Raw genomic sequence first — 21,524 nt, 5'->3', positions numbered from 1 at the left:
GCTTTGGGGGCCTCAAGTATCCCCCTCCACAATTTGCCCTACCCAAGACTTTGACTGTTGACATATAAGTAAAATTAATACCTTAAGTCAAAAAACATATTGGGATCACAATGGGTAATTGCTATAAATTTAGCACCCTCCCTGTAGCTCATAGTGGACATATGTAGGAAGACCAAGTCGATGAATGTTAGGTGCAACGGAAGTGTTTTAAGGACTTAGCTCGGATCTAGTACTCCGCACAAACACAAGGGACACTTTACTTCACTTGAATGAACTAAACTGAACTGAATGAAAGAGAGAGTGTCACAAATTGTTGACATGTCAAAGCCCTGAAGAATGGAGCCAACTTGCAGATGCCGGCCGGGGAGCCTAGGCCCTAAACCATAAGAAGAAGTAACAGAAGAATAAGTCCTACCAACTTATGAAGACCCCGTCCGATGGGCCCCCAGTGACATAAAGGAAGTAAAATAAAGCAAGACCCACACACACTCACGCAAAACTTATGACGTGGCACTTGTACGGACGCTCTGCGTTTTGCGCTAACTACTGACGTGGCAATTGTACGGAATTCTGCAAAACGTGCTGGCAGCTTTTTGGCATTGCTTTTGGACCAGAAGCTTTTGAGTTTTGAAGGCTTTTCAAAGTAACTGCTTTTCAGGCCAAGGGCCTTTAAATATGAGGTTAGGGCTCATTCTCTGGCATGCTTCCTGGAGAAGGTGCAGAGTCTGGAGTACCGGCTTGTACTGTGTTGATGCAATATAAAGAAATACCGAAAGGGGCGCCAAAGTTTGGGGCCAATACTCTCTGGGGTGGAATTCCACCACTCCGTGTCGCATGTCGTCTCTCTCTCTCAGTTCAGTTGGTTTTGAAGTGCTAAAAGTCTGTTCAGTCTGTTCTTTTCTATTGGCATGTGGTCCCCATCTTGTGACAGAGAGACACAAGAGAGAGAGAGAGAGAGAGAGAGAGAGAGAGAGAGAGAGAGAGAGAGAGAGAGAGAAAAGAGACCACCAAATGTCGGCTCCCAAACTCTCAAGGGCCCCCTTGCTCTATTGCCAGAGCAAGTACTTTCTTTATTCTTGCCCAATGCTGACAATGACTAAATGCTGAGATGCTGATGCTAAAGGGTATTGATGCTACTGATGCTGGGTACTGATGGGTACTGAGGTACTGAGAGGTTCTATGTCGACGACGATGATGACGATGACGGGGTACTATTGGATCTGTGTCGACGATGATGATGTTGGCGACGAGGTACTGGTGGGTCTATGTCGACGACGATGATGTCGACGACGAGGTATTGATGGGTCTATGTCGATGACGATGATGTCGACGATGAGGTACTACTGGGCCGATGTCGACGATGATGATGTCGACGACGAGGTACTGTTGGTTCTATGTTGACAATGATGATGTCGACAACAAGGTACTAATGGAGTCTATGTCGACGACGATGCCAACGACAATGAGGTTTTTGATGGGTCTATGGATCCTTATGCCGCGCCAAGGCACAAGGGGTACTAGGTGCTGGGGTACTGTGTCGACGACGATGATGATGTGGACGAGGACGATGACGCGACAGCTGAATGTGAAATCTGCTAGCGATGCCGATGGTAAAGGGACTACAACCAATGAGGAGGCTAGGGCTGAAATCTGCCGACGCTTCGAGATGAAAACGCTGGCTGTTCTGGCTGAAAAACGCTGATCATGAAGGGCTGAAAACGCTGGTCTTCTGCCTGAAAAACGCTGCTCCTTAAGGGCTGGTCATGCTGAGAAAACACTAGGCTGTTGGGTCATGCGGCACCGCTTGGTGCTCTGCTTTCCCTGTGTCTTCTGCCTTCTCTAAGCATCCAAGGGCTGCCCTTTATAGGTGACAAAATCTGGGTCAAGCAGGCCTTAATGAGACCCCACGACAATGCTAAAAGTAAGCTGAAAAATGACTTATTAATAAAGCCAAGCTAAGAGGGGATCACATGCAGAAAATCACCCGAGTGCTGAAATGTTTTCCTATGCAAGAGAGGGTATGCAACTATGACCGGCCTGGAAATGCACGTCCTGCTAAAGGCTCACAAAGTGCCAGACTCAGTCCTACACTAATGACTCATGCTAGACTGTAGCAGAAGCATGTTCAAGTAGCGCAAGTGAAGTGTACACGTGACATCCCCCCCTGTTAAAGGTGCACAACTGTCGAACTTCTATCTTGGGATTCTTTCTATACTTCTGATGCTGACTGGATCTGATGCTTGTGAATGCATAACCAATGAAAACTTCTCCAAAATGGTGGATACTGTGGATGTAGGTCGGCGCGATGTAAACACCAACCACATGAGTTACTAGGTGGCCTTACTACTGTCGCAGAATACCAGCCTTCATGTTGACTCTGCCTTGCAAGCAAGTACTACCACTCAAACAGTTCTGTCGTGAAAACATTGCGGGTGAAGCTGAAAGTGAAGGGTGCTCGGAGGTATTTCCAAGGGTTTCTTGTCGACGGAAGTGGATGCACGCTACACGCGAATGCGAATACAGAAGAGGATCCTTTCTCCAACTCCTTCCATATCCGCATAAGAGACAAGTAGATCCTAGTACTCAAGATCTCAATTTTTGTCTATCCAATGTCGATCTTCCTTCAAAGACATGGCAATGAAAATGGGAGCTAGCAAGTCGATGATCGGGACTCCAAGATTCTTTCAAGAAAAAAAACCGGGAGAGGTTCTTTGGGTTCTTGGTTCTGCTTGGGTTCTTGATGGTTCTTGGGTTCTTGGTTCTTGATGGTTCTTCCCTTGAGTTCGCGAAGTCGAAGCACGCACAGAGCTCTGATACCAATGTCAGGTGCAACGGATGCGTTTAAGGATTTAGCTCAGATCTAATACTCCGGACAAACACAAGGGACACTTACTTCACTTGAATAAACTGAACTGAATTGAATGAAAGAGAGACACACAACACCGAATGTCGGGTCCCAAACCCTCAAGGGCCCCCAGGGTCCCCTTGCTTTGTCGTCGAGCAAGTACCTTCTTTATTCTTGCACAATACTAATACAATGACTAAATGCTAAGATGTTCATGCTAATGGGTATTGATGCTACTGATGATGTGTACTTGAATGATGCTACTGATGGGGTACTGCTGGGTACTGAGGTATTGAGAGGTTCTATATCGACGACAATGATGACCACGAAGGGGTACTACTGGGTCTGTGTCGACGACGATGATGTCGACGACGAAGTACTGATGGGTCTATGTCGACGACGGTGATGTTGACGACGAGGTACTGATGGGTCTATGTCGACGACGAGGTTGTCGACGACAAATACTGATGGGTCTATGTCGATGACGATGATGTCGACGACAAGGTACTGCTAGATCAGTATCGACGATGATGATGACGATATATCGACAACGAGGTAGATGGAGTTTATGTCGACGACGATGATGACAACGACGAGGTTCTTGATGGGTCTGTGGAATCTAGATCCTTATGCCATGCCAAGGCACAAGGGGCGCCTTTGTCCTCTTGTGAGTTCCTGTTTTTGCCTTTGGCTTAGCATTCCTAAGCCAAACAAAGCGTCTTCTCGGATTATAACAATAGCTCTCGCATCTCATGGGTACCGAGGCAGCTAACTGAGCACTCGCCCTGCCATCCTCGTCAAGCTTCCCTTTGCCTTTGTCCTCTAGCAACCTCGTGCATTTGCGTTTGACTTCACAATCCCGAGCCAAACAAATTGATGGCTTCCTTGAGAGCTTTATCCGTGCATAGGCCACTAACTAGGTGCTAACCAATCCACTTTCCATAGCCTTTAGTTGGTGTTGGATCTTCTTTGTTTCAACAGGCCACAGGAGAAACCTTCCTTTTGACGAGCTGAAAAACGTCCCCTTTGGATAGCGTTCTAAAACTCTCCCCTTAGAGGAGGGCCATCTTCTCAACAAGTCAACAAAAAGTCTCCTCTACAATAGGCATCTTAGAATGCTGCTCAATCGGCATGTCCCCTATGCAGCATTTCAAACTGGCACCACTTGGCAGGAGCAACTAACTGTCAGCATTTCAAAACGCATTGCCATCAAGTTGGGAAGACCTTGCCAAGTTCAAGCGTTTCAAAAAGCTCCCGGTGGCCGCCACCAAGGAACAAGCTGCATTTCATGACGCAGTAGCGGGGCAAGGGGTTGACTTTTGCTTTCGACAACGTTTTGCAATGCCACTTGAAAGAGACTCCATTCAACGCGTGATGGTTATCCCTCCTCGCTTTGATACCATGTCAAAGTAGAGAGAGAGAGAGAGAGAGAGAGAGAAAGAGAGAGAGAGAGAGAGAGAGAGAGAGTGTGTGTGTTGAACCAACCAACTAGGCAATGAATAGTGATTTACAATGGGGGCTTGGGTGCTTCTTAACGCTTGGGCCACTCGGCGAGGATCTGTAAGTTGGCTAGGTTTAGGCCCCTTGGTCGGGATCTGCAAGTTGGCTAGGGTTAGGCTCAAAGCGCCCTAACCCTCTGGGTCTTCAATGGCTTGACACGTCAGCAACTTGTGAAAATATTTGTATCAACTCCAGCAAAGTATACAAGACTCTCTACTTGGAGAAACCACTCAAAATCTGATTACATGAAACCGGCCCGTAGGGCGGTAGACTTTGACTTTCACTCGATTCTTTACTTGAACTTTACGACACAAAGGAACTTCACGTATAAGCCTGTGATTGGAATTCAACACTTCAAAACAAACTAGAGTGCTTCGTTAGCCGCATTTGTATTGGATTGAAGAGAGCCCAAGGGTAGGAGAAAACAAGAACCCAGAAGAGAGAAGCTTGAGAGAGAGAGAGAGAGAGAGATTAAGTTGACATAATCCTGTGTGTGACCAACAGTTATAAGATGCTCAATTTTGACCCAGAAAATTAATATACAATGCGCAACGTCTTGTCACCGGTAGAAGCGCACACGCAGCACGCTTGTGCCTCATTCCGATTGGGGATGGCAGGAAGACAGCCCCTTAGAGCGAGGAAAATCAAGTGGTTGATGTGCAAGTCTGCAGCCCAACCGGCACACCATCGTCTAGCATCGGATTCTCCAACCCACTGAGGAGAAAGCAAAGTCCTGACTGTGCTTCTGTCCTTCAACTAAGTAAAGTTTGTCACTGCCCTCAAAGTGAAGCTGCTCTCCCTCCTCTCCCTCATCATATTTCTTTTTTTCCCTGCTGTAAGTTTCCTTGCAACTCCCTGGTGTAAGTTTCTTTGCAACTCTAGCACTTGCGTAAACGAGTCCATTGGTTAAGGAGAGGAGAAGACCCCAGCGTGCTCTTTTTGAATCCAACATGAACTGGCATTTGCCATCGCCACTATCGAGTTGTCGAAGCTTGAGATGGATGCACATGGCAAGTGGATATCACGCTTCTGGGTATGTTGCTTTGCCTGCAATGCTTCTGGAGTGAGATGACAACCTGGAGAGGATACCCATCAAAAAATTCTCGTGCTATCGCGATGGCACTACATTTCGCATCTGTTGGAAATAGTCTAGAGCTTTTTGGCTCTGTTCTCGTTGTGCACATCCCGCAATCAATGCATTTGAAGAGGCAACATTCTGGATAAGAATCTCCTCAAGGACTTTTTGTGCTTTCTCAAGCGCACCACATTTGGCGTACATATCGACCAAGACTGTGCCAAGCACTACAGCTTTTTCCAACAACCTCTGACAACATTTGGAGGGACACTCTGAGCTCGCATCCTATAGAAACAACTGAATGTATCCTCATCACCTTCATGTTGAGGATACCCCACTAAAATAAGAGCATTCCATGCAACTAGCGGCTTCCTTCATGCAAACCGTAGTGGCTCCTTTACAGTAGCGTCGCCCATGCACCCTCGAGCTCTTAGCTCACAGAAGCAACACTACCGTGCCAACAACAGCTTTGCTCAATTATATTTTATATTCCATCTTTAAAGAACTCTCTTAGTGGTAGATGATGCATATTTTCATGGCTCTGCCTGTTTAATGGAGTGTGTTGTGGATGCAGATGCAGATTCACAAGTAGAAGCTAACCAAGTTGGAATTCTAATCAAGAATATCTCTGATATAAGTACAAATTGTGAAAAGGTTCATGCTAACTATGTGGTTACAGAGGGTGCAGATGGTATGCCAGGTTGTCAACCAAGGTGGCAAGATAACCAAATGCTTGCTATCTTCTTCAAGGGGTATGCACAATATGGATTTTTTATTGCATTTTTCTTTTCATTGATTATGTCAGGGAGTTTATGCTTACCAGAAAAAGGGAGTAGCTGCTCTTGTATGCATGCTAAAGGTCAGATTGTCTTAATTACCAATCACCAACAGGTTTTGGGATCTTTCTCTTAATTCGGGCAAATTTTCCTACCTTGCAAAGATTACAAGTGGCATATGCTCAGTATAAAGTTTGAATCAAGTGGATCCAAAAAGTTTTGGAACCAGATTCCATACGGATGCATGTTATTGGGACCGAGCTATGATATTATTTTGTGTGAAGTTTACAACGTGTACACACATCATAGACTTTTGCAGCAGCAAATGTTGGCAGTGTTTTATGAAGCTCCAATACTTGACATGTTTCTTATTTTTGCATTTGATCCAGGAGGGCCAGATGATCTCTCTGACTTGGGGTAAGGGTATGTCTATGTGCCACGCCATAGGGACAATGAAGAAAGGGCGCCAGTGAAGAACATAGGAGGACTACTTTGCAGAGCTACCAAAAGCAGAAAGGGGAGTACGGGGCTGGGGAGTCTAAGCCGAGCCGGACCTTTGGGCACTACAGAAGAGGAAACGCCAAGCCATGAGGGAGTCACTAGAAGTGTTGGGCGCAAGGAGGCTGCATAGATGTTTACTTCGTTAGTTAAATCCCGCTACATGCTAACGAAGTAAAAATAGCGAAGACAGCAGCCACGTGGGTTAACGTGGAGCCAGAATTGCGTTTTGGCCTCCTACGCTAACGAAGTAACCACGGCTTGGCAACTAGAATGCTCCAAGCAGACAGCGACACCATGTAGGCCCCAAAGACTGGCGCCCCTTTCGGTATTTCTTTATTCTTATTAAACTTGAGAAAAACCTGTCAACTTCTACAATTGTCCCACTTTTATCGGGCTGAAAATTGAAATGTCCCTACTCTAACACGATTTCGGTAACATAACCATAGTAGAAGTCTCCACGCACAAAATCCCAAGTACACAGTGACTTTCCACGCACTGTAGAGCACTTTACAAAACCTAGCGAGAAATTACAACACGCTGAATTCTCTGTTTTGCGCTCCAATTCACGTGCCGATCACTTCTGTGGATAGCCCTTGAGCTCTCGCACCTGTAGGGTCACTTGCCCCTTGAATTAGACGAGACTCCTCGAAGGAAATTGTCCTGTACAACACCCAATGCTTTCCCGAGGCTCCCTTGGCAAATAAATGATCCAAACGCTTTCACCTAACCCTCGCCAAGCTGTCCAAACCTGTCCATGGCTGTAAATGCAGGTTTTTGACCCAATTTCGTCAACATAACAATGCAAAAATCCCTGTAGGTCAAAAGTACATGTAAAGGACACTTTTCCTTGTGGTTTGGAACCTTTCCAATGAGCTGTAGGTCAATTTCAGCATGCTGTAATTCCCTGTTTTGCCACTGTCAGGTGCCCAAAGCCCTGTTTAAGCGTCCCAAGGCTCCCTAGACGATGTCCTGCAGTTTAGGTACAAAACCCTAAACCTGCAGAAAAACACAGCACGCTGTAATTTTCTGTTTTGGATCGTTTTGGGCGGAGCAAACACGTCTATGCGTGGCTCAGACGGTCCCACACGCAATGGGACAGTTCCCCTTTGAAATGGACGAGTTTCCACGCGATAAAACTCTCCATTTTTGCGATTCTTCGCGATTACCTATGGAGGATTAGCGATTAGCTAATCCGGTACCTGTTCAGAAGGCTCTTGCCTTGGCAAATGCGAATAAAACCCCCACAATTGTACATGGTCATCTGAGGAGCCCAACTAGAGTGGCATTACCATATATGCAAAAGGGGGGGGAGAGATAAATCCTCACTACATAGAGCAAGAGAGAAGGCAAGCTTTTCATTAAAGCTGTGATCACCTGCACCCACTACTCACACACACTATGTAACACACTTCAACAAAAATCAACCTCCACCCGCAACTTTGGGCGCCCCCTATTGGATAAGGTTTCTAGAGATTGTGTGTTGGCATGTATGCAGCTCCGTGATTGCCATGTGTTCATTTGACTCCCTTTGGTTTAATTTCCTAGTACCCACCAACTTATAACGTGTAGCGAGGGGCCTAAATGACTTTGAATTGAGCCTAGCCAACCTTTTTATTGCTCGGATTTCAGTGTTGTGACTAGCCCGACCATCTCATGGCGACCTGCCCTTCCCGACTGCGGGTGAAACTCTTGTCCGTCGGCCTTTTCACACTGGCCACACACTGTCCGACCATTTGTGACTTCAAAAAGAGGGTCCCAAAAATCAAATAAAAATCAAGGGAAAGAAACCAGCAACTAAGGTTAGTGGTTGCCATGACTCGTGACATTACAACTGGCTCAAGGGAAAATAACATATAGCTCTGCCAATGTTCAACTTGAAATTACATCCTTGTCTGACATTTCACATTAAACTCCTCCTGATCTTACCGATGCACTAGTTCAACAAAGGTAGAATGCTGCAGATATTCATCCCTCAACTCATGTAAAGCTCAAGTCTCTATAGGCGTCGCCCTAATATACATTCGACCTTGTTTGAGTGCACATTGTCACAAACGGGAGCGCATAGCAATATAAAATACATTCGGATAAATAGATTTTATCACTTATTACTGAAGCCAAAGGATATAGAGAGAAATAGATAGAGAGAGAGATAGAGAGTGAGAAGATCGACACAATACTGGGGACCAGAAGATGGGCTGGTCCCCCCCCGTAATAGTATCTTTATTACTGAGGAGAAGTCTATACAAGCACTTGAACCGAACGTATTACCACGTTCGTTCTAGAATAAGACTTGATGGTTCCCGGAAGCCTCAGTTTCCGATTCCTAGGGCAAAACCCTATTCCAAGGAACTTCCGTTCCTTATTCCAATTCCTCGAGAATCAAGGTTCTCGCCTCTAGATCTCACCTTCCAGACTCGGGGCATGCCATCCCTGCAACTCTTTTCCAACTCTCTTTCCAGAGTCCTCTTCCCGCAGAACAACTCTGCTTTCCCGGACACGAAGTCCTTACTTGGGAATCCCAACTTCCGGATCACAACTTGAGAGACTACCTCTCTCCGATCCGTGGATCTACTTCCCAAACTCGGGTACGAAACCCCTGGGTTGATCTGGCTCTAGTTCCTCAGAGCGCTTTTCTCCTGCAAAGGCTCATGCCTTCCTCTGCTCCTACTCCCTCGCGAAGAGGAAGTACACCTGCAAACAAATACTCAGAGTTCATAACATGAAAATCGTTACCTTCAAAGTCTCGACGCTCGAAATGCAACTCGGTTCTCGAAAAGCAATTCCCTGGAAGAGATTTCTACATAGAAAATCCTCTCTTCCAATCCTACACACAAAAGAAGTGTGTTCTCGGGTTCCTTCTCATAAACCAGCCCCGTCTACGACGTTTATAGACTGAAAACAGAGAAAAACAGCAACTTGTCGCGATGGAAACATGCTTCGTAGGCACTTCTTCGCGAGGGAACTCGCACACTGGGTCTTGGCGACATCTGGTACACTTGGGGCAGCCATGGGCATCACCGGCAATGTCTTCTTTACGGCTGAAATCTGCAGTAGCATCTCCTCCTTGCAAAGATTAGTCCTCCCCTCTGAGTGAGGGCATGTGATGCTTTTATAGCTCCTAGCCACGGGCACGAATAGCTGCTCGTGTAGAGATCGCGGCCGTTTTTTTTTTTTTTCAGAAAAAAAAAATTCTTTTTTTTTTTCTGTTCTGCTAGAAAAAGAGAGAGAGAAAACGTTGGCTGATCTGTTGCCTTATTTATTAGATGGCTGCCCACTTATTAAGTGGGCGGCCGGCGTATTTTAAAAATAGTCTGAACCTGCCCAAAAACTCAATAAAACCTTATAAGTTAAAAACAATGCTTTCACAGCACTTCCCAAGCGTCCCTGGATGCAATCACATGCACAGTTGCAATGCAGACATAGACTTCCTCGCGGGAAAGCATCTGCTTTCTCGAAAAGCAATCCCGCTTTCTCAGAAAGCATCTGTTTTTCCTCAAAGTTTCCTCTGAACCCATCTTCATTCAAGTGCTTGCTTTATCCTTGTGCACAATTCTAACACAGTTCGGAATTTCCTCCCGACTATGGATATCCCCTTTCCGATGCACCCGTCACCCACCTTGTGACGCATCAAGAATACCCATCACCTAGTCCTTTCCTACCGAACTTACGGTACAACCTCCTTCACGATGCTCTATGTCACCCATCCTATGACGCATCAGAGATGTCCGTTCCCGGATGGTCGGATACTTCTTTCCGATGCTCCCTGTCACCCATCCGATGTGACGCAGCAAAAGTTTCCAATGCTCCCTGTCACCCATCCGATGTGACGCATCAGAAGTACCCGTTCCTGGTGGCCTTACAGATATTCCTGTTCTCAATGTTCCCGTCATTACTTTAAATGACGCACTAGGAATACTCTGTACTCGGATGTCTCCAGTGAGAAAAGCCCTCTCACTTAAAATTCCAATAATTCATTTAGAATTATTTTTCCTTGGTGTTCCAAGCGAGAAAACCCTCTCACTTACAAATCCAATAATTCATTTAGAATTATTTTTCTGTAAGATAAAGCCAATTTAGCAACATCCCTCTCACTTATAAACAGTTGTCCTCAACTGTAGAGGTCCAACTGAACTGCCGGGGAGAAACCGGAAAGATTCCAAATCTTGCTCAATGGTGAGTTGAGCTAGTCCTTTCTCAAAAGAGAACTTAAAAATTAAATTAAACAAATATTCAATAATTCAATAATTCAATACTTACCTTACCAATTCATGTGCATCCTCTAGTACCTCGAGTATGTCCTTCACCTTTCAATACTTACCTTACCGATTCATGTGCTTCCTCTAGTACCTCGAGTATGTCCTTCACCTTTCATTAAAGTTACGAGCCATGTAAGAACTCGTCATTTGCGTCTTTCCGACAGATTGGAAGTTTCCTCATCCGAGAATCTGTTAACTCGATTCCACCTTCTCAATTTCGAGAAGAATAATCCTCCTAGAAATCAATCTAGGTCTATGTCCTTGCGCATAACCTTGCGCTATTAGTCGTGAGGATATTGAACCTCTTGTGTCCTCCTGCATAGGGCATGTCGAGAGCATTAAGCTCATGTGAATCTTCCTGTGGCAAACAAAGTGTGCCACCTTACCAAAGTAAGTTCTTATTCCGAGCCTTTGCTTTGGGTAGTCCAATTGTTCAGATCCAAAGTTTCGTTATCCGAGACTCTGTTAACTTGATTCCGTCTTCTCAAATTCGAGAAGAATAATCTTCCTAGAAATCAATCTAGGTATCTGTCCTTGCGCATAATCCTGCGCTGTTAGCCTAGAGGGTATTAAACCTCTTGTGTCCTCCCACATAGGGAATGCCCAAGTCATAGAGCATTAAGCTTGATGTCTTTCTTTCACAAACAGAGTTTGCGATAACATTAAAGAAGGTTCTTGTTTCGGGCTGTCGCTCAACATAGGCGGACGGTTCCAATCCGAAGATTCCTTGTGCACGGCGGCACTTCCTTCCAATCTTTTCTTCCTGCGAGTTATTACCACCGGCAGTGTTTTCCAGACACCCATTAGAGTCTCTTCCTTACAATATCATAAAAAATGATTCACCTTGCCAGCATCAAAGACGCCTTGCAAAATCTCAGGTAGATAGAATTCTAGCCATAGCATTTTCTGAACGTACGTTCAAACCTCATTCACAATAGAGCGAACCCTCTTTGATTCTCAGGGATGTTCTCCCATATGTAATTCTTACCATTTTGAAACGGTTGGTGAACTATATTCTTAGGAACATAATAGTTGGAATTTATTTCAACAGCGTGTAAATGCTACTTGACCTGCTCATGGCGAAACATATACCGCAACCAAAAGTTGCTACTGTAATGGTAAAGGCACATAGCGTACTCAATGATCAACGACCATCAGAAAACCTCTTCTCCGTAGAGAAACTCAAATTCCTTCTACCAAACACATCTCAAATAGAGATTCTCGTGTCGGAATATCCTTGCGCGCAAAAAGGCGCTCAAGAGAGTATAACAAACTCGTCGAGCTCCTTGGCATAGGTTTGCATCTTCGTGTGTTATCCATGTACTCAAAAGTGTACATAATACTTAAGCTGTGTTAAAAGTTTTGGTGAACTTGGGAAATTGCCTTCCCTTCGTAAGATCCTTAGAGCAAAGACGCTCAACCTGACGATCCCTTGGCTCAATCTTAGAGCAAAACCCGCTCAACAAATAATCTAGGATTTCAATCCTTGGATTCCTCAAGCACGGGCCGTAGTCGTCGCTTGTTCCTTCCCTCGTAAAGAGAGTGTTCATTCACTTGTTCGAAAAGCACTACCATATCTTCCCTTACCGGGTAGGGAGTATGGGCTTAAAAGAATACTCAAGCTTCATGAAAGCTTTTCTTTTTTTGAAAGCTCAGAATGGTTCCTTCATAATTTCCTACCCGCAGTAGCAGGTAATCCGTTGGAGAACTACCGAATACAAGATCAATCATGGACCTTCTGGATGATTAAGCAAAGCAGTTCATCGTATAAAACAATGTTCTGACTCAACCTTACTCTCATAAACACTCGAGAGTGGTTGTCCTGGGCACTACCATATCTTCCCTTACCGGGTAGGGGGTATGGGCTTAAAAGAATACTCAAGCTTCATGAAAGCTTTTCTTTTTTTGAAAGCTCAGAATGGTTCCTTCATAATTTCCTACCCGCAGTAGCAGGTAATCCGTTGGAGAACTACCGAATACCATATCAATCATGGACCTTCTGGATGATTAAGCAAAGCAGTTCATCGTATAAAACAATGTTCTGACTCAACCTTACTCTCATAAACACTCGAGAGTGGTTGTCCTGGTTAGACACGTGCATAAAAGCGATACGCAATTGATGAGTTCCTCAAAGATTTAACTTTGATCAAAGACCTGCCCTCTCACTTAAAGTTTGAGGGTCTTCTACTCAAAAAACTTAGGAGTTAGATTGAATTCCCTTACTCCAAACTTTCTCCGGATAGCAATGTATCCTTCGAGGAGAGGTAACAAAAATTCATCGTTTCTGTGTTCAATGGTTCCCGTCCCACTGCGGGGATTGGATTCTATGTACACTAAGGTGTACACTCTCAGCTTTTATTGCTGACTCTACTATCTGCTGCAAAGGATTTTGCAGATGCGTCTACAAAATTCGGGCGAAAGTCCTTTGTTGAATTTCTTCATCTTTCCTTCCTCAGAGATGGATCGAGAGTGGAGCTACCTTGGCAAGAGTGAACCACTACTTGCTTTGACTCACTCGTGTCCTATTGGGCAAACCCATCCCAATCTTCTTGGATTCCTTCCTCAAAGTGTAGAGGAAAAAAATTTGTCGAAAAATTCAGCCTTGAATTGAATCCAAGTCTTGTTGTAAGTTCCTTGCAGAGCTTTGGTATACCACCAAGTACTTGCAATCCCCTTGAGGTGTTTAATCACATGCCTCATCTTCGACGCTTTTTCAGAAATTGCCGTTTGCAAAGGCAACTTCAAACTTGTCGAATCAAAGCGGTAGCTTTCAGGACATCTTCCCTTCCGTCAAAAGTATCAAACTTGACTGGAAGTGTTCCTAGGTCTAGAGACCTTCATATCCTTCCCGGAATGACGGGATTTCATGGCTATAGTTTTGGATTGATGTTCATGGATATTTTCTAGATTCTGAAGGATCTTGAGCATTCCGCTCCTTGGATTCTCTAGGATCTTGAGCATCATGCTCTCATCGCCTTCTCAGAGAATCCCAAGTCTTGTGTCGACTTCTTGCAGAGAGAAAAAAAAAATTCCAACTCTGCGAGCTTTTCCTTGCAGGACTTAGGGTTCCGCCTGCTTACTTCTCTCTTGGCTTGTCATGGCTTCTTCCCGTATCTTCCCAGAGTCGTCCTCCTTTACAGAGAAAGAGAGGAGACCATGCTCTGATACCATTGTCACAAACGCGAGCGCATAGCAATATAAAATACATTCGGATAAATAGATTTTATCACTTATTACTGAAGCCAAAGGATATAGAGAGAAATAGATAGAGAGAGAGATAGAGAGTGAGAAGATCGACACAATACTGGGGACCAGAAGATGGGCTGGTCCCCCCCCGTAATAGTATCTTTATTACTGAGGAGAAGTCTATACAAGCACTTGAACCGAACGTATTACCACGTTCGTTCTAGAATAAGACTTGATGGTTCCCGGAAGCCTCAGTTTCCGATTCCTAGGGCAAAACCCTATTCCAAGGAACTTCCGTTCCTTATTCCAATTCCTCAAGAATCAAGGTTCTCGCCTCTAGATCTCACCTTCCAGACTCGGGGCATGCCATCCCTGCAACTCTTTTCCAACTCTCTTTCCAGAGTCCTCTTCCCGCAGAACAACTCTGCTTTCCCGGACACGAAGTCCTTACTTGGGAATCCCAACTTCCGGATCACAACTTGAGAGACTACCTCTCTCCGATCCGTGGATCTACTTCCCAAACTCGGGTACGAAACCCCTGGGTTGATCTGGCTCTAGTTCCTCAGAGCGCTTTTCTCCTGCAAAGGCTCATGCCTTCCTCTGCTCCTACTCCCTCGCGAAGAGGAAGTACACCTGCAAACAAATACTCAGAGTTCATAACATGAAAATCGTTACCTTCAAAGTCTCGACGCTCGAAATGCAACTCGGTTCTCGAAAAGCAATTCCCTGGAAGAGATTTCTACATAGAAAATCCTCTCTTCCAATCCTACACACAAAAGAAGTGTGTTCTCGGGTTCCTTCTCATAAATCAGCCCCGTCTACGACGTTTATGGACTGAAAACAGAGAAAAACAGCAACTTGTCGCGATGGAAACATGCTTCGTAGGCACTTCTTCGCGAGGGAACTCGCACACTAGGTCTTGGCGACATCTGGTACACTTGGGGCAGCCATGGGCATCACCGGCAACATCTTCTTTACGGCTTAAATCTGCAGCAACATCTCCTCCTTGCAAAGATTGGTCCTCCCCTCTGAGTGAGGGCATGTGATGCTTTTATAGCTCCTAGCCACAGGCACGAATAGCTGCTCGTGTAGCGATCACGGCCGTTTTTTTTTTTTTTTAATGTTTCGCCAGAAAAAGAGAGAGAAAACGTTGGCTGATCTGTTGCCTTATTTATTAGATGGCTGCCCACTTATTAAGTGGGCGGCCAGCGTATTTTAAAAATAGTCTGAACCTGCCCAAAAACTCAATAAAACCTTATAAGTTAAAAACAATGCTTTCACAGCACTTCCCAGGCGTCCCTGGATGCAATCACATGCACAGTTGCAATGCAGACATAGACTTCCTCGCGGGAAAGCATCTGCTTTCTCGAAAAGCAATCCCGCTTTCTCAGAAAGCATCTGTTTTTCCTCAAAGTTTCCTCTGAACCCATCTTCATTCAAGTGCTTGCTTTTTCCTTGTGCAAAATTCTAACACAGTTCGGAATTTCCTCCCGACTATGGATATCCCCTTTCCGATACACCCGTCACCCACCTTGTGACGCATCAGGAATACCCATCACCTAATCCTTTCCTACCGAACTTACGGTACAACCTCCTTCACGATGCTCTATGTCACCCATCCTATGACGCATCAGAGATGTCCGTTCCCGGATGGTCGGATACTTCTTTCCGATGCTCCCTGTCACCCATCCGATGTGACGCATCAGAAGTACCCGTTCCTGGTGGCCTTACAAATATTCCCGTTCTCAATGTTCCCGTCATTACTTTAAATGACGCACTAGGAAAACTCTGTACTCGGATGTCTCCAGTGAGAAAAGCCCTCTCACTTAAAATTCCAATAATTCATTTAGAATTATTTTTCCTTGGTGTTCCAAGCGAGAAAACCCTCTCACTTACAAATCCAATAATTCATTTAGAATTATTTTTCTGTAAGATAAAGCCAATTTAGCAACACACATTGTAGCAACAAATACGCATACTCACAATAGATACAACACAAAACATAGAACAGCTGTCTGATACATCAATCCAATGATGGCTTGTGTCAAGCAATGTCAACTTGACACCTCAATTTGCTGATTGATAGATCACTCCAGTGTTGGGTTCTGACAACCTATACAAGGTTCAAACTTCACAGTATGCCCAGCTAAACACATCCTATTCAGCCATGCCTCCAGCACTATTTAACTTGGTATATCGATCCAATGTTAATTTATACTAGTCCACTACATAGTTCCATAGTATATCCAACACATGTACCCTATCAAGCTATGACTTTACCTATTTCACATTGATACATCGATCCAATACGAGTGAGATATTTGACAGCGTACAGAGTGGGGAGACAATTTTAGGATATTCTCTCAAGGATGGTTATTTTGTGAAGAAAACTATGTTCTGTGTGCAAGGGCTTTGAGGCAAAAGCTGCTGATGGAGTGTCACAATCCTACTTTTGTCGGACATACAAGGATGATGCGACGCTCAAGGCAGCTAAGGGTTACTTTTATTGGTCGCAACTCAAGGACGCGGATGAGTTTGTGCATACGTGCATGGTACGTCAGAAAGTGAAGTATGATAGGCACAAAAGCGACAAGACTCCTACAGCCTTTACCTATTCGAGATTGACCATGGGAGAGTATAGCTAGGAATTTCATATGCACTTTGTACACAAAATGAGTGGCGGAGTTCCGCTTTGAGAGTGTTGTTTAGTAGGAGGGTCTACTTTTCACGTTCATCACAAGTCTGCTTGGCCTCAAATCGCACCTTTTAGTTGTGGCAGCAAGGGTTCCTGGATCCTAACCTTGAGGAGGCAGTCCAAGGGCATTGGATGGGCTTTCGAGGCTCGTCCTTAGCTCATCTAGAGTGGAACCCCAGTGAGTGGCTGTGAAGGGATCGTTTTGCCTCTCCCCCGACCACCATGGGTTTGGTTTTTCCAGTACACTTCAAGGCTTGGACAACACATTTGATGGCTCACAACAAGGCCATCTCAACAGCAGCTCAACATTGGCACTAACAGGGTCTCACCGATGAGTTCCTTGGACTCGCCTAGGCTCGCCACGAGGTTTGCAAGATGATTATCTATCAATGGCTGGTTGCATAGAGGGGGACATTGGTGGGAGTTCGGCCACCCTACAGCGAACACCCCTCGACTTGCCCTAGATGTGGGCACCTCGAGGAGACCCAAAGACACCACCCATGGGGACTTTCCACAGGCACAACAGATATGGCTCAGAATTCTTCATTTGATGGTCTCCATTCTCCCATATACTTGGGGGCCGAAACCTGGTCAGCTACCTCAGGGCCAACACTTGCATGGCAGCCTGGGATCAAGCGTCAGGTGGGACGTTGTCAGCAATGCCTGATGCGGCAAGGTATTTGAGAGTACACCATAGCCTCCATGCCGAGACAGTGAGCACTTTGTGGTTGGAGCTGATTCACACTCCCAAAGGACAGTAATATAGGGCAGCTCCAACAGGGCTGAGAGGGTGCCAGACATTTATTCAGATGAGGCGGTCTAGACTCTTCTTCATGGTGGACCATGGTATCCACTGGCATTACAAGCCACTTGTGTGGCTCCCCCCTTTTATGATTAAACCATTGTACATATGTTATGGATCATGGGAGAGTCTCCTTTTTCTTTTGTACAATGTACCCTCTTGATGCAGCCCACTAGGCATGTATTTTCTCAGTATTTTTAGAGTTGTGGATCATTTTTTGCTTACCTCAACTTGGCACGTGTATTGATTTTATCTAGTGTACACGCTCACAAACGCATACTCCCTCTCTATGTTCTTCTTTCGGGTTCTTTTTCTTTAAATAGAGAGACTTTCATTTAGGCTTTAATCTGCCAGCCCTACAACCAATTTTAGCAAAAACACAAACACGTGCTGTAGATACCACATGTGTTACTATTTTTTGCTCAGTGTAATGAAAATGCTTAGCCAAGATCAGGTCTATATGCACCCTCATGAATACTTTACTGGTAGGCTACGACCCCTTTGGCATTATGTGTGAAACTCTACATAACTCCCATCAATCATCATTGTTACAACCTCAAGCTATGAGCTTGCTTCAGATGAAAGGAGCTTGAGTACGTCATTACGCATATGTATGGTTTATCTCTCCACTTTGTCATTTCACCAAGATTGCACCATATCACACAATTGTTTACAAGAGTAAAGAGGGATCCGAACATTGCTTGCAAATTATGAAATAAATCTAAGAAAATAAATTTTCCTTGACTTGATGACTAGCACACAATCTCGAGAAGGTATTCTTGCTCTTATGGCATCATGATCAGTAAATAGAACATGGCATACATGCAGAAGAATCTAAAGTCTTCAGATTCAAAAACCTCGCCAGAAATGTGACGATACTTTTGCAATGCATTGAAAGTGTCTTGACCCATATAGAACATCATTTGATTACATGTTTTCCAGGCACTCAAGTCATTCAAACTTTAGCCCAATGCTCCGCAGCAAAAGACTTGAATTTCAAGCTTCCTTTCTCATGAAAATAGGAAGTTGACCATGGTACCACACATCCGTAGAACAAAAACGTCACAACACTCTTGAATTGTTGAAACATTAGCTGGACATTATTATCCAAAGCCTGGTAGGAAACGCATTCGTCTTCCTCAGAACAATCTCTAGAGATGAACCACATTGTTTTTTGAGCACAAAGGCCTTGCAGACCAAATTCCACCAGTGTATGCTAACAAGGTGCCGTGCTGTGTGTGTGTGTGGTTTGTTCACTTCAGAAAAAAAGAGTGTGTGTGGTTTGTGATGTGGTGGTGTTGTTGTGGGCTTTGTTTTGTGTGTGTGTGTGTGTGTGTGTGTGTGTGTGTGTGTGTGTTTGGGGGGGGGGGGGGGGGGGGGGGCGGGGGGGGGTGTGGTTGTTGTCATATCTTTAAAAGAAACCAACAGTGTGCAAAACCTTGGCACTTGTGTTTACACTTTTGAGGCGCAAAAGATAATTACTTACAGAAAGGAAGAAATTACTTACAATTGTGGAAAAATGCAAGGTCTCCTCCAAGGTGACTCCTCTTGGAGAGGCAATTAGAGGACATATTTCAGACAAAGGCGACGCCTGAGAGAGACCATACGCAGAAACTCCTTCTTCTTTTTCTCTTCTCTTTCTCTCTCTCTCTCTCTCTCTCTCTCTCTCTCTCTGTGTGCGCGCGCGCGAGCTCAAGGTCTCCTCTTAACCAATGTGTGTGTGAGGCGCGCGGCAGAGGAAGCGCTCTCTCTTCTCTCTCTCTCTCGGGCGAGCGTGTGTTCACGAATCACGATGTTGGAATCCTACAAAAAAGGCCCAAATGGGATTTGCCAGCCGAAAACTTCAAACTGCAGAACAAAGTGGCTCTCCATTTTTGTAGGCTTGCTGTTGGATCTCATTATTATTTTGGTCTATATATCTTTTTGTTCCAATGTGTAGGTTTTGACCTTAGTCAGCCGTCTTTCCCCCCCCCCCCCCCCAACTATCTAACACGGGCATTGAGGGGGTGGGATCTACGATAGGATGAAGGAGAGCCGTAGATCGTGGCAAAGTAATTTCGGATACCCGAGATTACTTTGCGGTCGACCCTCGAACCCGAGACCTCACCTTTGCGACTCCCATGCCCTAACCACGAGCACCGCGTGTTTATTGTGATGGTATGGGCCCGAGATTACTCTTATACCAAATGTGACCAAAAGTAATCTCGGGTATAAAAAGTAATCTCGGATACCCGAGATTACTTTTTACGGTGCCGACAAGATCTACGGTGCTCGATGCTCTCACCATAGATCCCATGCCCCCATGCCCGTGTCATATAGTCCTGAGGGGCTGCCCCTATACGCTATCCACGTGGGACTTGCCAAACTATGACTCTTAAATATCCCCACTCGTGGCAAGGAAAACTTGCATTTTAGAAGGCTTGATTCTCTCTCTTATCCTTGCACGTGACCAGTGCTCGGGAAAAACTAACCTTGCTTGGTTGGCCTTGTAATAGGAGCCTCTTAGGACTAAGTGGCACGGGCATGGGGAGGTGGGATCTACGATGGGGGGATTGTGGGTCGTAGATCTTGGCACGGATACCCTAGATTACTTTAGGGTACCCGCGTTTCGAAGTAATCTAGGGTACCCCATTTTGGGGGCGTGGGGTTTGAACATGTGACCTCATCCATGGGAGGCACATGTCATAACCACTTCGCCTTGCACGCGTCTCTGAAGCATGGGGGCCCTACTTTACTTAAAACATGTGTGCAAAGCGGCAACCCCCGAAAGTAATCTATGGTACCCTAAATTACTTTTGTAATCTAGGGTACCATAGATTGCTTTCGTTGTCGTCGCCCAGATCTACAGCCCACAATCCTCCCACCGTAGATCCCACCCCCCATGCTCGTGCCACTTAGTCCCAAGGTAGATAGTAGCCTAGTTGATGTGTATAATAAAGCTGGTTGCACCTTGGTGAGTGGGGTGCAGGAAGCACAGAGGTCACACCAAGGTGGCAAAGGGGCAAGAAGAAACTTTAATGAAGAAAAATTCGTTTGCACCATGGCTTCTCATTGGAGGGATATGTGCTACAAATGAGGACACAATAGCTTTTCCAAAATTATAGCTTAATAGCTCAGTTTTTCCGAGGTGTTAGCAAAAGCACAAGAGGGCTTCTACTTTCACGCAGTGCCATTCTTGTTTTCCATAAATGGAGATTCCTAATCCCCACTAACCCTACTAGTTTGCAGTGACTCGGCTCTTAGCAATGTATAAGTAGGATAGTAGCAATGTATAAGTAGGATAGTAAGGATAAAACTCTCAATAAGTTTATTTTTAAGAGATCAATCAGAATAAACATAGAACATTTTTTGAACCACATTGATGAAATGAAAATTATATGCAATCTATCCATAAAGAGAGAGCACTAACCTTATAAGAGAGCACTAACCTTATGAGTAACGTCTTTACTTGCACAAGTTTGCACACCAAAAATATCACCTTGAAGAGCTACGAAAGAGCACTAACCTCATAAGAGAGCACTAACCTTATGAGTAACGTCTTTACTTGCACAAGTTTGTACACCAAAAATATCACCTTGAAGAGCTACGAAAGAGCACTAACCTCATAAGAGAGCACTAACCTTATGAGTAACGTCTTTACTTGCACAAGTTTGTACACCAAAAATATCACCTTGAAGAGCTACGAAAGGAAAAGCAAAATACCAGTTAAACTTTTCGTACTAAGATAATGTTCTAAAAAAACATAAAAAAGTAGGTAGTCACGATTTACGTGAGTGTTGTACGAAAGTATGGAGATTGTCTCTCCAAGATATAAAACAATGTGAGGACTCACGATGGCCTGTTGAAGGTAAGGGGGGAGGAAAAATTTATCAAAAGTAGGTCTTAATC

At 44.9% G+C, this 21,524-nt stretch overlaps 1 protein-coding gene across 3 annotated transcripts in view; it reads right to left on the bottom strand.

Annotated features, from left to right (window-relative positions):
* Positions 1-20,975, bottom strand: part of LOC147429549 (uncharacterized) — a 32,337-nt gene extending 11,362 nt beyond the window's left edge. For 2 of the 3 annotated variants that reach the window (XM_086495803.1, XM_086495804.1), the window contains exon 1: positions 19,144-20,975. In XM_086495803.1, the coding sequence (XP_086351929.1) occupies positions 19,144-19,207 (64 nt within the window). In that variant the 5' untranslated portion in view covers positions 19,208-20,975. The remainder of the gene's footprint in view (positions 1-19,143) is intronic. The other variant, XM_086495802.1, reaches the window with a different exon arrangement.
* Between the last annotated feature and the right edge of the window lie 549 nt (positions 20,976-21,524).

Source organism: Adiantum capillus-veneris, chromosome 22 (assembly GCF_014529385.1).
Source record: "Adiantum capillus-veneris isolate H3 chromosome 22, ASM1452938v2, whole genome shotgun sequence".
NCBI classification, from domain to species: Eukaryota; Viridiplantae; Streptophyta; class Polypodiopsida; order Polypodiales; family Pteridaceae; genus Adiantum; species Adiantum capillus-veneris.
This window is presented reverse-complemented; position numbering and strand designations above follow the sequence as displayed.